The sequence below is a fragment of the Amphibalanus amphitrite genome, unplaced genomic scaffold, assembly GCF_019059575.1.
Source record: "Amphibalanus amphitrite isolate SeventyFive unplaced genomic scaffold, NRLGWU_Aamphi_draft 000901F_arrow, whole genome shotgun sequence".
Classification (NCBI taxonomy): Eukaryota; Metazoa; Arthropoda; class Thecostraca; order Balanomorpha; family Balanidae; genus Amphibalanus; species Amphibalanus amphitrite.
In genome coordinates this window covers 197,109-213,180 of record NW_024882395.1, presented here as the reverse complement: position 1 = coordinate 213,180, position 16,072 = coordinate 197,109, and the positions used below count along the sequence as shown (strand labels likewise).

The 16,072-nt window shown below is 49.1% G+C and overlaps 1 protein-coding gene across 3 annotated transcripts in view; it reads right to left on the bottom strand.

Moving 5' to 3' along the window:
- Window positions 1-16,072, bottom strand: part of LOC122367862 (inverted formin-2-like) — a 48,732-nt gene that overhangs the window by 18,538 nt on the left and 14,122 nt on the right. For 2 of the 3 annotated variants that reach the window (XM_043341337.1, XM_043341338.1), the window contains exons 2-9: window positions 10,584-11,180; window positions 8,345-8,550; window positions 6,595-6,707; window positions 5,869-6,013; window positions 5,428-5,576; window positions 3,824-3,903; window positions 1,463-2,823; window positions 291-598 (exon numbers count right to left, since the gene is read on the bottom strand). In XM_043341337.1, the coding sequence (XP_043197272.1) occupies window positions 291-598; window positions 1,463-2,823; window positions 3,824-3,903; window positions 5,428-5,576; window positions 5,869-6,013; window positions 6,595-6,707; window positions 8,345-8,550; window positions 10,584-11,180 (2,959 nt within the window). Of the gene's footprint in view, window positions 1-290; window positions 599-1,462; window positions 2,824-3,823; window positions 3,904-5,427; window positions 5,577-5,868; window positions 6,014-6,594; window positions 6,708-8,344; window positions 8,551-10,583; window positions 11,181-13,145; window positions 13,302-16,072 lie in introns of those variants that run through there. The other variant, XM_043341339.1, reaches the window with a different exon arrangement.

The following is a 16,072-nucleotide window of genomic DNA, read 5'->3' as shown; positions in this document are numbered from 1 at the left end:
ACCAATATAAGTGGCCATCGGCATGTAAAAGATGACCCCGGCCGGTGCCACCGTCCCTGAACAGTGGACGGCTAAACTCGAAAAACGGGAAAATTTAGTGAAATTTCACCTTTCGATAGTGATTGTCTAATTGAAAAGTCCCAACCTTCGGATACTAAATCTTCACCAATCCTCCCTCTCACAAACAACTAAAACCCTACCACATGTCTCAACTTTAACTAGTGCTGAGCCCTCTCAAAATGCCCCTAGGCACGGGCCAAAGCCCTCCTTCAAACCTCCCCGTCACGAACCTCTCCCTCCTCCGGCATGATCCTCATGAGGGCCCGCAGCTGCTCTGTCCCAACGTCAGCTGCCTTGCCCCTTTTGATTAGCTCGGTTATCTCTTCATTCGTCTTGCGTAGCTGCTTCAGGCCGATGTTGATGTTGAGAGACCGCTTGCCGTCGAGCAGGTTGACCTCCTCAACTGACTTTTTCTTTTCGACGGTGGTCTTGGCAGAACGTTGTATCACCTTTTGTGCAAACAGCGACTCCAGACTGTCGTAGTCGACCGGTACGGGTGAGAGCAGGTCCTTGGGCACCGTCTGCCACATCGAGTTACCTGCGCAATGTCAGAGAAGGTCACGGGAAGTACGAGAAATCGTGCAGTGAACACACTGTTACACAGAGACGATATCGCTAATATAAATTAGACTAAGATATGGAACTCACAAGACTTCAGCTTATAATATTTCTCCGTTCTAACTGCTAAAGCTTGGACAATATCGCTCCGCACAAGTCTGCCAGACCAGAGCCGACCATATTTTGAACGTTTTTGCGAGCGTAATCCAATTCGAACTCCGCCATACAGCCGGGAGTCTGGCTGCCACGGACCAGCCGCTGGCGAAGTAAAGCACAGGCCAAAGCCAGCGCACGGTTTCTGCATACAGGAGCTCGCCGAGCTCGCCAGAGCTTTCCCAGTGTGAGCAACCGCCGAAACGTGGGGCTGGCAGCTCTGGCAGTGCACGATGCGAAGGGGTGATCGTGACTAAAATATCGCCCGAGCAAAGTAAAACAGACCTATAAAATTCCAACCATATTAAAATAAAAGTCAATCTAAGCGTAAATTCGTCCGTTATAGAGACTATTATAGGGCTTCACTACATGGATTTCGTTGCTCGCTTCATGTTTGTGAACGAGTATGTGTTCGATGAGTTACATGCTAACGGATTCACATTAAAAGCCCACACAATGTCTGAAACGTCCCCAAAGAAAGAAAATGCAATCGCTACGTCTCACTATGGTTACCGCATGATGCTAATGTGTTCTGACATTGCCTGTAATTAACACGAATGAAGCATAAAATACTCTTCCACCCATTACCGAGTCATCCTGTCAATAGGAGGCACTTACTAGTTACTACACTACCTGGTCAATGGCAAACATCGTTTGTGCATATAACACAGGCATCGAAGCGTTCACTCACCTATGGTTCTGTTGGGCACTTTGGCCCAGTTGAGCGTTTTCATCTTGGCCTTGGGTTTAGGCAGTGTAGCGAATGGATTCACTGCCGGTGCGGCGCTTAGAGTGTAAGCTGTCCGTGCCTGGATACAGCCTGGCATCGGTGGGGGAGGAGGCGGCCCCGAGCCAGGCGGAGGGGGAGGGGGAGGGATCCCGCCGGGGAGCGGAGGGGGAGGAGGGATCCCGCCCGGGAGGGGAGGGGGAGGAGGGATCCCTTGACCGGGCAGGGGAGGGGGAGGAGGGATCCCTTGACCGGGGAGGGGAGGGGGAGGGGGAATTCCTTGACCCGGCAAAGGGGGAGGAGGAGGGATTCCTTGCCCGGGCAGCGGCGGGGGAGGAGGAATCCCCTGCCCTGGTAAAGGAGGGGGAGGAGGAATCCCCTGCCCTGGGAGAGGCGGGGGAGGGGGAATACCGCCCCCACCGCTGACCGGTCGCGCCTCCAGACTGGACAGCTGGCCGGAGAGCAGTGACGAAGCCACGGAGCAGTCGGTGGCCACTGAGGTCAGTGACGGTGTCACCGACGACAGTCCGGAGGTGTCGTCCTCGCGCCGGCGGCCAGCCGGCTCTGGAGAGGAGGCGCCCGACACGCTGGGCCGCTCCGGCGGCAGCGAGGAGCGGGGGAAGGGCCGCGCGCGGAACTCGTGTGTCGGCTGCACGGGGATGGCGAACATGGTCCCCGTGAGCGACGACTGCGGGAAGGGCCGCGGCCGCCGGAACTGGGCGATCTCCTCGTCGGTCAGGTCGAAGTCAGGGTCACTCATGACGTCTGCCAGGTCGGGCTGGTCGCCCCCGGGTGGCTGGACGGGGGTCACCTTGCTGTCTCCGCCGCGGAACAGGTCCATCGTGCTCCGACTGAGGTGGTAGAGCTTCATCTTGCCGTTGCGGCGGCCGCGCAGACTCACCAGAAGGTCAGTCTGCGTGTGTCGAGAGCGGCAGTTACCCATGCTCGGGACGGATGCAGCGGGTAGTGACTCAGACCGCTTAGCAGCTGACTGACCGGGAGCAGGGATCACTGGCCCCGCCTCGGGGGCAGAGTGTCTCACTGAGAGAGGTTTCGGTGCGCCGCAGTCCTCGATCTGACTCTCCAAGTCCCGCAATATGTCACTATCGACTGCACTGTCACCGTGAGCGGTGGCTTCAGGACCGCCGAGCGATCGACGGCTCCCTGAGGCGGTGGATTCGAGAGCGGCAGTGTTAGCGACCTTGACCTCCGCCTCGACGGGAGCTTTGACCTCTGTCTGCCAGGTGTCTTCACTGTCACTAGAGGTTGAGGTGCTCGACGACTCGCCTGCTGCTGAGCGGCCGAGACAGCTCCAAAATCGGTCGCTGGAAGGAAATAAAACGATTAGGTACGTCAGTGTCAGGGGCTGAAAAACTGAGGTGCTGAAACGGGTATTTAGACAGTTGGTTATGTTCGGGCGCAATAAAGTACGCTCAAATAATGGGAAAAACAATGCGATGTATGTTGACTCTATAAGATACAACTTGTGACACACTAACAGAAACGCTGCTGTTGAGCTGCTTCAAATGATGCCTCATTAGTCCATAGATGCCGACTAAACTGCCACCAGCGTTTTGTTCGTAACCACTCTCGTTCGACCACGGCTCCTTGAATCGTCCAGCATATCAGACCATGACACCACACTGCACGGCGCACTCCTCGTACCACCACAATCACTCACTGCGGGTCACAGCAGCCCGACGGCCCGTCTCCTGCCCGCCACCTCACTATGAGCGCTCAGCGCTGTCACCATTGCTGCGGCTGGCGCGGCGCGGGGTCCTCTACTGTACCCGGCTCCGGGCCGGTCCGACCGGGCCACCCAGGTGTTTCTACAGGTGCTGATACTCGGCCCGGCGGACCCTGAACCCCTCTACCCCTCCCCCTCTCCGCCTCCCCCCTATCGTCAGCATCTGACTCAGTGGCACACGCAAAACGCCATCGATTGATTGAGTGACACGTGACAGCTGAGGCGAGGCCTGTAAACATGTCATCGTGGACAGGCGAGTATGCAGAAGTGTGCAGTAGACCCGGCGAATCAGTGCTGGTAAAGTGTGCGGAAACGAGGCATCTTCAATTCATTTTAGTCATCACTATGTATTGAAATGTGCATAGGTAATGTTTAGGAGGCCCATACTGAGAGGCGAGAGCTGCAGCTAGCTGTCATATCCACGAAACGTTGAATAACATAATTGCTTAAAGCTACAGATCCTCATAGAACAAGTAACCAGTTAAGCAAGGATTATACCATTATACCACAGTTTATACGATTGTTGTGTTTTCCATCTTCCAAATAGACAAAACATACGCCGTACAGCGACGACTTACCTGTTAAGTTCTCTCGCGTCCACTCTGCCAAGGGCATCTAGGAACTGTTGAAGATTATTCTTCAACTTTCCATCCATATCCTGCCAACATCGGTCATGGAATGCTAAGGCCACATATATAAGTGTCATTGAGTCCTCAATGTGCGTTAATACGTTTCCAAACAATTGATAAAAAACGATATTTGATCTCATTATAACTGTCCCTGTCACTTCTCCAGATACAGTGCAGGAAAATTCCTTCACTACATCCGTTATAATTGTGACACGGCTTCTTGTTATCTATCGCAATCGTATGCCCCGTTTTCCCCGAATGAACAATCAGTTTTACTCCACACACTCTTTAACCCCCCCCCCCCCTTAACACACACGCCCAGACGAAACCCTGTAATACGCTCCGTGGCCTGCCTAGTGAGGTCGACTCCCGACCACCCTCCCTGCTCCCCAGCCACCACAGGTCACTACATCTGGTGGGCCGGCGCGCCAGGCGCGTCTGCGGCTCTGGTATCTAGCAGCAAATTAAATTAAGTCGCAAGGTAATCTATTGCAAGTCGGCAATCTGGCTAAGCACCCATTAGCTCTGGCCGGCTACAGCAATGATCTGGTGGATAGTCAGATTCTAAAAGTAGCGCGCTGAGATATTCTGAACACACCTCGGAAACATAGAGAACAAATTTTACGCCCTGTATTGTAATTTATCATGGGATTTGATTGCATGACAAGCTTGATAAATGATTGTATGAAACTAACCGTGCTGAAAATGAAGGTCTCCCAGGAAAGATTAATAACTCATCTATAATACGGTTAATGAGGCATAAAATATCGCAAGAGAGCATCGGTTGCAGTGAATTTTCTTTTGTCTAGAAATCTCGCAGAGCGATTTGTTAAGTAAACGTAGAACATAACCAACTTGACGCATTTCTTTGGTATTTGTCAAGCAGGGGTGATTTACTTTAATTCCGATGACATGAATGTGTTGTATTGAAAGAATCATTGTAGTAGGAAAAATAAGGCTGGGGGTGACGTGTAAATTTCCCTTAGCCCATCACTCGAAGTCCAGTCCCTGGATTTTACTATTCGGGCCATGGGCTTCATGGGACTCGGCATCCTGTCCCAGCATCTCCAAGTTAAGCGTTAGTTCCGGTGGTAACTGATGCGAAGTGCGCACTAAACGTCAAGTGAATAAAACTTCGAGGTAACAAGCAAATTTAACTACCCAGCGACAACATATTACGATGATATATGCAGCATCATTTTTATGGTGCAAATATCATGTCATTTCAAGGTTACAGCCTGGCCCGAGAACATCACATATACCGTAGTTGTAGCCTAGTAACAAAACCAAAGTGCGGCATTTCTCGCTGTAGGGACCACTCTGAGCTCGGAGCCTGTATAGCTCAGGAACAGCCTGTGAGTCTGTGACACTGTGAGCCTGCGTGCCTCTGAGACTGTGAGTGTATGTCTGTGTGCCTATGGGTTTGTGCGTCTGTCATCTGTGTGTCTATGTGCCTGTAAGCCCATGTGTCTATGGGCCTGTGTGCCTGCCTGTGTGTCTATGAGCCTATCTGTCTATATTGTTCGGTGGTGGATCGTCCGCCTCTGACTCACCCTATGCAGCAGCTGGCTGACGATGTCGCTGATGACGCCGTTCGCCTTCGGTGAGTGGATGTTGAGCAGGACATCCCGCTGAACGAGCAGATCAGTCTCCGTCAGCGGAGGGTCCAGCTGACGCTCCAGGTACTCCAGCAGACCGCTGTCTGTGAACCGGGTCAGGGTCAGGTCAGGTCAAGGTCAGGTCAGGGTCAGGGTAAGGTTAGCGTCAGGTCAGGGTCAGGTTTCGCTAAGTTATATTACGGTTATTGCCTATTGGACAAAGGACATCCATGCATTGTAAGAAATCTATAGTTTAGTAAACAGTGCTTAAATCAAAACTGATTGTTATGAAGGGATTCCTTTTGACGTCACACCTGGCTTCAAATGGACCACACTCGAAGCTCTGGTCGCCTTTGACAGCGCGCAGCTGGGACGCGTGACGTCACACATCCTTACCGGTGACGTCACGCCGGAGGCGGGCCTTGCTGTCCGGGTTGTCGTCGCCCATAATGCCGCAGTTGATGAAAGCCAGCAGTGACGTCATATATTCAAAGTCGTCCGTCTCCCGCAGCTCAGTTAAGATGAAAGATGCCAGACTTCCCTGGAAAAAGTGCAGTGACGTGCATGACTATCAGGAAATAGCTATTCCTGCGGTTGACACATCTTGTTATGTTGTCGGAACGAGACCACTGAAATATTTCAGTTAAACCTTTTGTTGGTAATTTTTTTCACAAATAATGATTGACTAATCCGGTTCTATTCTTTGCTCGTGGTAAATGACGTATGGTAGAGCCTATACCTACAGAGTAAATCAGGTGTGTCGTTTATGAGTTGTCCTAAGTTGATGCACTATGATGCATCAAACGAGGCTTACAGTTAATGTCTCTAATGCGTCCCATTAAAGTCGGATATCAACTACGAAGCTGCATTGTAGCTGGATGTTATAGAAAACTTTGATAAATGAGAAGCTCAAATCTAAGTCATCTAGAGCTGTCAGCAATCTAAGCCAAACAAAAATCACAAACAAGTATCACAGTGTGTCACTTAGATACTTCAGATGCAATAAGGCCGCCATTGACGACAACAGCCTAAGCTTATGCTGCCGCGGCCTGCCACGGTGCCGGCGCTCCGCCCGTATGTGCCGTGCTGATATGACAGCCGCTGATGAGCCTGCTGACTGACCTGTTTGGGTGTGACGGCCTGCATGGCCATCTGGTGACCGAGCTCTGTCATAGTGACCGCCGACATCAGGTCAAGGACCTGGGTCTTCACCAGAGAGCTGCCAGATTCCATGCCTGCAGGACCATGGGATTGTAGTCACGTCAGTCTGGAAATGAGTTTTTCGAGATCGTTTGATGACGTTTCCTTGTAAAACAAATTGACTTTTGTGGAATGCAACTACATATCTCAAGTTGGAATTAATGTTCGATCAGCAATGCCATCCATGGTCTAGATCGTGGCTAAGTGTCACCCTAGTTGCCAATTAATACAACACGGAGCTAGAAATGCATTCGTCAATAAAAACGAAAAATAGAAGAAAAATAGAAAAAGGAAACAATAGAAACGTACTAGTATTGATTGTTTAAAAAGTGATACGTTCTTCATGAAAAGCGACGCTTGAAAAGTTTATTTCAAACTAATTATAACGATTAAGCAAAGCCGGATCTAGCTAAAAATGGCATTATGGGTTTTATCATCCGCCGTGTCCACATAGTGAACAAAGTGAACCTATATTCAAACTGTGCTAGATCAAAGGTTGCAGTAAACCCGGTATTACATAGACGTGTGCGTTTTTAACACTTGTCCGGGATTAAATCCGGTTATCAGAAGTGTGCACTGCGCAGTTAACTCAGATGCCGTTCATATTCACAAAAGGATGTAGCATATTAGGTGTTATATAATAATATCAAAATACTTTTAAACTAAGTCATCTACAGTGTCACTGCCGCTTAGAAAAATAGTTGGTCGATATCACTATGAGAAGCACATCCAAACAGTGCAACTGACGGAACTACCCTTTCAGGAACCTAAGGAATATAATGCAGCCTCCCTCCGACACCATTTGAGAGCAATTTACAAAGGCGCCGGTTCCAGCAGCTTGGGCTCAGTTCGTTTCTATCGAACAACGGGCGGCCGCGGCCCACCCTTCTCAAACAAGTCATCACAGTTTATAGGGTTCCTAAGCCGGACACTCGAGCTAACTATGAAATAAAGCAGAGCCACGTCGTCCCACTGGCTCTTTGAGGACTTTACCAGGCGGCGACGGAAAGTGGCTGGCTTATCTCCGCCACAGTCCTTGGCTGCACTGACGACGGAACTTTGCGACCTCTGAGAACGCGGCTAACTAGGGCACCGAGCCTTCACACTGCAGGTAGATAGTTCTTCACGATTGTTACGGTGATTGTTACGGTGTAATGCAAATACACCGAATGTGTCTGCTAGCTATATAGTGGCAACTTTAAATAGGTAAAGTGATGGCAAAGTTTGCACGATTCTGGAAAAGAAGAACATGCCCAAATGTTGGCTTTGAGGCATCCAACTTTTAACGTTTCGTGGAATAATCAAAAATCGTTATAACAATATTTCTGAAAAGTTATGGAGCTATATATTGCGAAACCACGGAATATATAGTCTACGACAGACTATATAACATGTCGTAGACTATATATTCCGTGGCGAAACTATCTCCGATAAAATGCAATCAATGCTGATGCTAAAAATCCTTCTTATGTCTAATCGGTGAAGAATCGTAACTACAGCGCTTGATTAATTTGACATGATTTTACGTAAGATGGCGACTGGCGGCAAGTGTGACATTATCAAAAGCGCACAATGTGTCCATGTGCCTCGGGCACAAGAAGCCACAGGGATACGACCTTTTCATACACATGCGCATTCAATAGGTAATGCCCAACCACATCTACCCACCGACCTTTGGCAAGCGCGGCGATGGCCTCAGCGTTTGTCAGGAAGTGTCTCAGACCGGCGTGAGAGTTGAGCACGGCGCGGACGGCGGCCACACACTCCAGCGGTACGATCACGTCGGACAGCACCGACAGCTTGCGGTCCAGCTGCAGCTCCAGCGAGGTGAGCAGCATGTCCAGGCCGTCCAGCGCCAGAAAGTCCTCCATCCAGGCGCTGCGACATGCGAGTGAGGGGTTTGGAACTCATTGTAGACGGTCCGTAACAATTAGTTATAGAGGTTATAACAATTAGTTATAGAGGAGCGACTGTATATTCATTGTTCATTTCATTGCTAAAAATACATTGCATACTAACATTTCAGCTGTCTCAGAAAACCCTCTTTTTACGCTTACAAGTGGCGACCGAGCTAGGGAAACCTGCCTCATTTTAATTATTTCACGATGATATGAAGCAATGGCAATTACAGTTTTACATTACATGTTTGCTGTGCCCGCCTAACAGTCAAACAATGTAATGTCAAATGGTTTATACGGACAACGCATTATATAAGCTTAACCATTTCCTTCTGGCAATGCCTCCCATATTGTGTTGCACAGTGTGCATATGTACATACAGCATAACCTTCACCTAACTACGCAGGTCGACTTATACCATAACATCATGCACATTACACAATGCACATGACGTCGTGCCTACCCGGAAAGTTCAGCGACGATGCAACTATAACAGCAGATCTATGTCACTGCTTAGTCGCCGTTTTGGCAAATGCTGACATCAATGTACATAAACACCAGAGTCAATGCATCTAACCGCTTCTTTGAAATTGCCGGCATTTAGGTCACCCCTGGCGTATACGTCTTTACTTATGTCAACATTAACGTCTATGTATTTAAGCACCAGCCTCTGCTCCCCCCAATGTCTTTGTGTGTCAACACTAGTGCCTATGTATCTAACCACCAGACGTTTGTATCCCCTAGCCCGCGCCCCGCTGGGCTATTCAGCCATACGCGCCCTGCTGGGGGGGGGGGGGGGCAGATTCTGCCCCCCTGTCTAACTTCCGAACCGATGGTCGTAGAAAGACGGGGAAAACGGCAATCGAAAGCTCTCAACAAGGCGGATCTTAAGAGCCCAATTTTTTTTGCTTAAGTAGGTCAGAGGTCAGGTCAAGGTCAGGTCAAGGGTACAAAATGCAAGTTTCTACAGTATCGGCCTTGCACCGTAGTTGCCGAAGAATGGACTGAGACTGATTGCCCAAAACGTGTTCTTAGACTACCAAGACAATATTCGTTGCACACAATGTCATTCAAAGGTCAAGGTCAAGGTCAGGTCAGGTCAGGTCAGGTCAGGTCACCAAAAACAAAATATAGAAAAGGGCATGTGCGACACATGCTCTATGGGTCATTTTACTCATGGAATTCAATAGGCACACTCAATAAGTGATATGGACCACCTCTGGATGAATTTCAGGTCGAGGTCAGGTCAAGGTCAGGTCAAGTGAGGTCAAATTTTGAAGTTGGCTGTTAAGGCCTAAAAAGGTGTCTATCCGATGCAGTTTTTCACGGCGAATCGAATGGTGCTATTTTTGTTTCCGTACAAGGTCTAGAACTTCCAAAAAAATCATTTTTCAAAAAAATTGTGCGTCGTGACGTCATAAAATTTTGAATAACTCCCACATTTTTGAACCGATTCTTCTAAAAATTGGTATGTAGGTGCACATAGACCACTTCTTTGACATATATTCCGGTTTTTTTTCGATTAACTTAAAATTTTGGATTTTATAAATATTTTCCCAAAAAAGTCAGTTTTTTGGAAAAATTTTGGCTAAAATCCAAAATTTTAAAACAACCGAGATAGCCATTTGATAGACAAAGAAGAATCACGTATAACCTTTTTTTGTTACGTCTTGATTCCTTTAAAAATGAAGATGTTAGCGGCGTTTGAAATTTTGCCGTTTTTTGAGGCGAAAATGGCGAACATGACGTCACTAAAACGTCAATTTCTCAACAGTTTTCCGACGGATTTCGCTCAAATTTTCAGGGAACGTGTCAAATTGATGTATGATAAGGTACTGAAAGTTTGACGTCGCTGGCGTAACGCTTTTAGAAGTTATTGGCGAAAAACGGGAGGGGGGCAGATTCTGCCCCCCCCCCCCAGCGGGGCGCGGGCTAGTCCTCCCCAGTGTCTTTATCACTCCCAGCATTCTTACCTATCTGCCAGCGTTCTCACCTGTCTGCCAGCATTCTCACCTGTCTGCCAGCTGAAGCACCCGGCGAATCTTGCCGTAGTTTTGCACGGACGGCACCCGGATCATCTTCACGGTCAGCTCCGGGTCCCACTTGTCCCAGGACGTGTCGGCAGACATCTTCCTCACGTCATGGCTGTGCGTCTCTTTGGTGAACGACCCCTCCCGTATGCGCGCCTTCGCCAACATCCACCGTTGAAAGCTGGAGCGGCGCTTGCCACTCTGAGCTACGGGACGCTCTGGAGATAGACTGTCCTCCGGGCTGGAGTGGCCAGTGAACTGACCTCTCCGCTCTGAGGGAACCTCGGCACTGGGGTGATCAGCGACCTGGCCTCTCCGCTCTGAGGGGATCTGGGTGGTTCGGGCAGTGTCTGCGGCAGTTTCAGGGACGAAAACGTCTCCCGGTGACGCCGAGGCGGCAGAGAGAGCCTCCTCGGCTGGTTCTGTGTCACTTTGGGTAACATCTTCGGTAGCGCGTCGCTGTCGGCCGAGATCTTGCCCCATGGTGCCGGTGCTGGTCGCAGCCGCCGCCGGTGGCACTTGCTCAGCACACTCTGCAGTGGCGCTCTGGGCCTTCTGTGATGGCGGTGGCTTGCGGCCCCTGGAAAGGAATGGCCTTGTCAATGATCGGAAACCGGTTTGTTATTAGATTAGCGTGGATCTACCGTCGGTAGATAGAGTGGTAGATCCGCAAAATCGGTGGAGGGAAGTCTGCAAGGTCACACAGTTACATAGTTTATTTTACTTTAGACGTGCAATGACGTTTAAACGAGAGTTTAAAGTCAGGCGAAGTTAAACATTGTCAATGTCGGAGGCCGAACAGATTGCAATTGGACAAACACTATATACTTACTGATTGGAAAGGGAACAAACATACTGCTTCAAAATGACGTTCGGTTTACGATAATTTGGCATAGTGCAGTCGTGAACATACGGAATATTAACATGAAGTGGTCAGGATGGCTGGCTAGAACTACCAGACCTTGAACGTATATTTGCACTGAATGCATGAGGATCCTTTACGATTAACTTACATAAGATATTACAATAATTTAGACCAGACCCTATAAACGTAACGGACGGAAGCTGTCAGCATTCTGTGTACCGTGCCTGGTGCCATACAGCTGGAAACACTAGTCCTTGTTTTGACAGCTGTCCTTTTGTTTACATAATTCCCCTCGGACCATTTTACATGGTAGACATGACGTTTTGTTTATTAGTTTCCTTCTACGGTTTGTTTAAGAGAAGCTCTTAAAGACATGCAAAGATTATGCCGAAAAAGGATACAAACTCCAAATGTTCTTCAATAAAGATTGCCGTGTCAGCGAGCTGAAAATTTCTAGGGTGAAAGTAGTTTATGTCACAATTTTTTAAGCATTACAGCCATAAGCCATTAACCGAATCGTGGCAAACAAAGAACAAAGAGATGCAAATATGACGGAAAATGCAGAAACCAGCATTTCGGCAACTGCACTGGCTTGGCCAACATAGCGAGCCACAAGATTTTCGAGGTCAGAGCAGGCAAATATATAAGTAGAAATTAATGGTGGGTAAATAGCGTTCAGCTGTGGGTGGTCAGCAATCGCGTCAGTGGTCTCTGATCAGAATCCAAAAGTCAGTGCGTGTTCAACGGCGAACTGAGAACGATAAGCGTTCACCAGTGTTCATCCTACTGACGACTGCCCGCAGGCCATCAGCGAACATCACCCCGTCAGCTGTCAGCAGTCAGCGGTCAGCGGTCAGCGGTCAGCGGTCAGCACCATCCAAACCATCGCGCCCGTCGCCGAGCAGTGACCTCAATTGGCCGCGCTGGGCCCGACCGTTTCGGCCGGACCCCGCCCGGCGTCGACTGTGCGGGCGTCGTAACATCGTCGCCGACGACGGCGCTGTCTCCGGATGGTGACGGCGGTCGTCGCTGAATCCCCGCGGACGCAGCCGGTCAGATGAGCACGGCACTTCTACGCCGCACGGCGCGCGAAATGGCGGGCCACGTGCCGTTTGGAGCGGCACAGCGCGGTGATGAAATCGATGAGCGGCGGATGTGAGAGATGGATGGATCGGGACACGAACAGGTGCAGTGGAAGCGTTTTAGTTTGAAAGTAGGCATGCGCTTTATTCTGGGCTCTTTTTGAGCTTTGAATAGCATGGTCTGTAGGTAATCGTGAGAATGCATAGTGTCACATCCAGGTTGGAAGCTATTACCCAGATTTGGAAGTCGCGATCACGAACCACGGGAAGAATTGTTTCGATTAGCTCTGTAAATCTTTCTGAAGCCATGTGACACCCCAAAATTCTGTATGTGTGTGATTCAATGAATGTATTAATGATGCGTTCACATGAACATGGGAGGGACGTGATTAGAAATTGTTCATCGGCCAACGACGCATACTTTGTTTTTCGTTTGTCGAAACATTGTCGTACGCCGTACGACTCGCATCGGTTGGTGCGGCTTATTTGCTTCCGATGTCGGTTAAATGTTAAATGTTATGACACAACTGTAAAATACCTATAAGGTTCCATTTACCTTCCATCTGCCCAGCCTAAAATTACAAAATGTTCAGTTTACCTCTATTTCAGCAGCACCACAGTTCTCGACAGCTCCGAGTTGGGTACGCATTCTGTCACCGTCTCACTGTCACAGTCACCACATGATACACCGAGACATCGCCCATCACCCAGCCCTGTCATCACCGCTGTGGAGAAAGGCACGCCGTGCACTGGCGCATACCGTGGACTGACTGCCGGTCTGTGCACGTCGTCACGTCGAGTCTGCAGGGAGCATCCGGGCGCAGAACCCGCCCCCGTCCCCGCTCCCGCCCCCGCACGTGCTCCATCATCGCATGTAAACACAGATTGCGCCTTGGCCGCCGCACTGCCATCTGTCGGCTGAATGTGGAACTATAGCAGATGGGAGCCGGTCCATGACTCGCTCGGTTGTCAGCAAAACTACGGCACACCACCGCACGGAACACATGTGACAGTCAGAAGACAATGGCAGGACTGGCTACCGAATGACGTCCCATCAAAAACGCAATTAGATGAGTAACACGCTATGACATTGGTATTTCAAGAGCGAGATTGAGGACTTGTTGGCCTGAGGTGAGGGTTAGGTTATTCAAACTTTTTTCAATATATTTTCGGGGAGCTGAAAATGTTACAAGGATAGATGAAAAGTAGGTAAATACAAATTATACGCAATGGGACAAACTATCGTTTTGATGGGGCCGTTCCACGGGTGGAGCATTTTTTGAAATAATCGTCCATACCTACTGGTTAATTAGGTGTATACCTAAACGTGCCTAAGATTCATCCGAACGGCTTTACTTGATTTTGAAACACTTCTGATTGATATTCTGCAGCGTATGAAAAAACTCATGATCACACATTACGGAGAAAAGGTATAACTGTAGTTGTACGCCTAAACCTTAAGTGTGCAATGTCGGCCTAAGTGGCCATGTGGGTTGGCCTTTGTGAATTTGAGGTGAGAAGGCGAAAAATCCCCTTGAAAACAGCGGCTTTTCAGTTTGTTTCAGGACATCCGACCAGCATTCTTCGAAAGCTCCCGAAATTACAGCTAAACCATCATCATAAGTCATCATAGGTATTCAGAAGAATTGCGTGGCACATGACCTTTAACACGCAATCCCTTTAGCAGCTTCTGGGAAAAATCATAGGACACTATTTTCCCGAAACCGGCGTATCTATGCGTGCAGCTGCCCCCGAGACCGTCAGTGCCTGTCGGGCGTGTCATGCGTCCCACATCCATCATGGTAACTGCCATCGGGACGGAATTAGAAGGCCAGCTGAACTTCTGGAGAGGCTGTCTGAACTGGTCGGAGTACAACATTAATCTTTTAATGACGTCAACTGTCTCTGAGACCTGTGTGAATTCTACCAGTCAGTATGGTGCCTTATGGTCTATAGACAATGTATTAAATTAGGCTCATACCTTGAAACACTTAGTAATGTGGAGTCCCCTATTGTCCGTATCCATTTCCTTCTTTAAAAAAAAAAACAGCCGTCCTGCTAAATTCAATACCGCACTGCCCTTCAGCTATCGGCTTGTATGCCACTCATAGCAGCACTTTTCATCCAGATCCGGTTGCCAACTTGAGAACACACCCGATCATCCCACTTTCTCATCGGAGGAAAGTGTCCTACAATAGCAGCTATAAGAGTCGCTCGGGAATCCGCTTGACACACACGTGGGTCCGGCTGATCACAATGCAGTTAGGCGCAGGGTCGCTGTATAAACGGGACCGGTTGGCAGTCTCTCTGGGACGGTGACAGCGCAGCAGCATGTGGGGCGCAGCTGTCGGCTGGTGCTCTGCGGCCCAGCCCCCCCCCCCCTCCTCCCGCCAGCCCCTCCCCCGCGGGTGGGATCCGCTGGCCTTGAAAACATACCTGCCGCTGCGGGCAGGGATAATTGAGGGCAACTGGCCAGTGAACCCGCCACCAGGCCGGTCGAGTGAGACGATGTGGAACAGGAGAGCGACCTGGGGCTTCTTTTATACATAGATGTGATATCTTTCCAAACGGCTAGAGAGAGCAGTAAAATGTGTCGTAAAGGGATGCCCCGACGGAAAATTGAGGAATGAGAGTGCCGAAAGACGAAAACGGTTCTCAGAGTCCTCACTAGTGGTGTCAATCGGAACTTGAATCTTCGGAATTCCGATTTTGTCCAATGTCCAATTCGGAATTCGGTTGGACAATGACGGCAGGCGTTGGACAACTTTGGACAATCACTTGCTACACCTCAGCATTTTTATAAAGCAATCTTGTTTAACACTGATTGGCGAATAGAAAGCTCAGCTTTTGATATGATTAACACATTAACGCTGGTAATAGTACATTAAAAACAATTAAATGATAGTGTTTGAGTGTAAACTATTGCGTAGGTTTCGGACATCTTTGGACAAATGGCTGGCTTGGACATTTTTGGACGGACAATCGACGTAAGCATTGGAAATTGGACGGACATTGGACATACATTTTCTGAAACTGACACCGTCCTCACCATCTCATTGTGGTCTCACTTTCTATTGTGTGTTCGCATGGTTACGTAGGTGTGAGATAAAAGGTGTGGAAGTATATAAAAAGTGCTATATTGCTCACCAATAAAAATGACAACCAATCCACCTACCAATCCACTCAACCCTCGCACTCGCTGCTCCCAATCTCCCAAACCATTGATTTTATTCACTGCTCTCGTGCAGTGATAACTTTACTCGTGCGCGTTAAATCGACTGATCCCCACACTCCCCCCTGACATCAAAGTCACAATTGACCTCCCCTGACTCCCCCCTGATCTCAAAGACACAAGCGAGATCAATAAGTTACAGTGACACAGTCAGTTTCAACATCACACTCTCGTTCACAACACGCTGTCACGAGTACATCAGTCGTTGGGGTTCCCTTCGTAATCGCGCAGAGCGTCTCAGTGGTTGACCTTCTGTCTGTACCCCATCTCCGGTTGGTTCTACTGCAACAGAG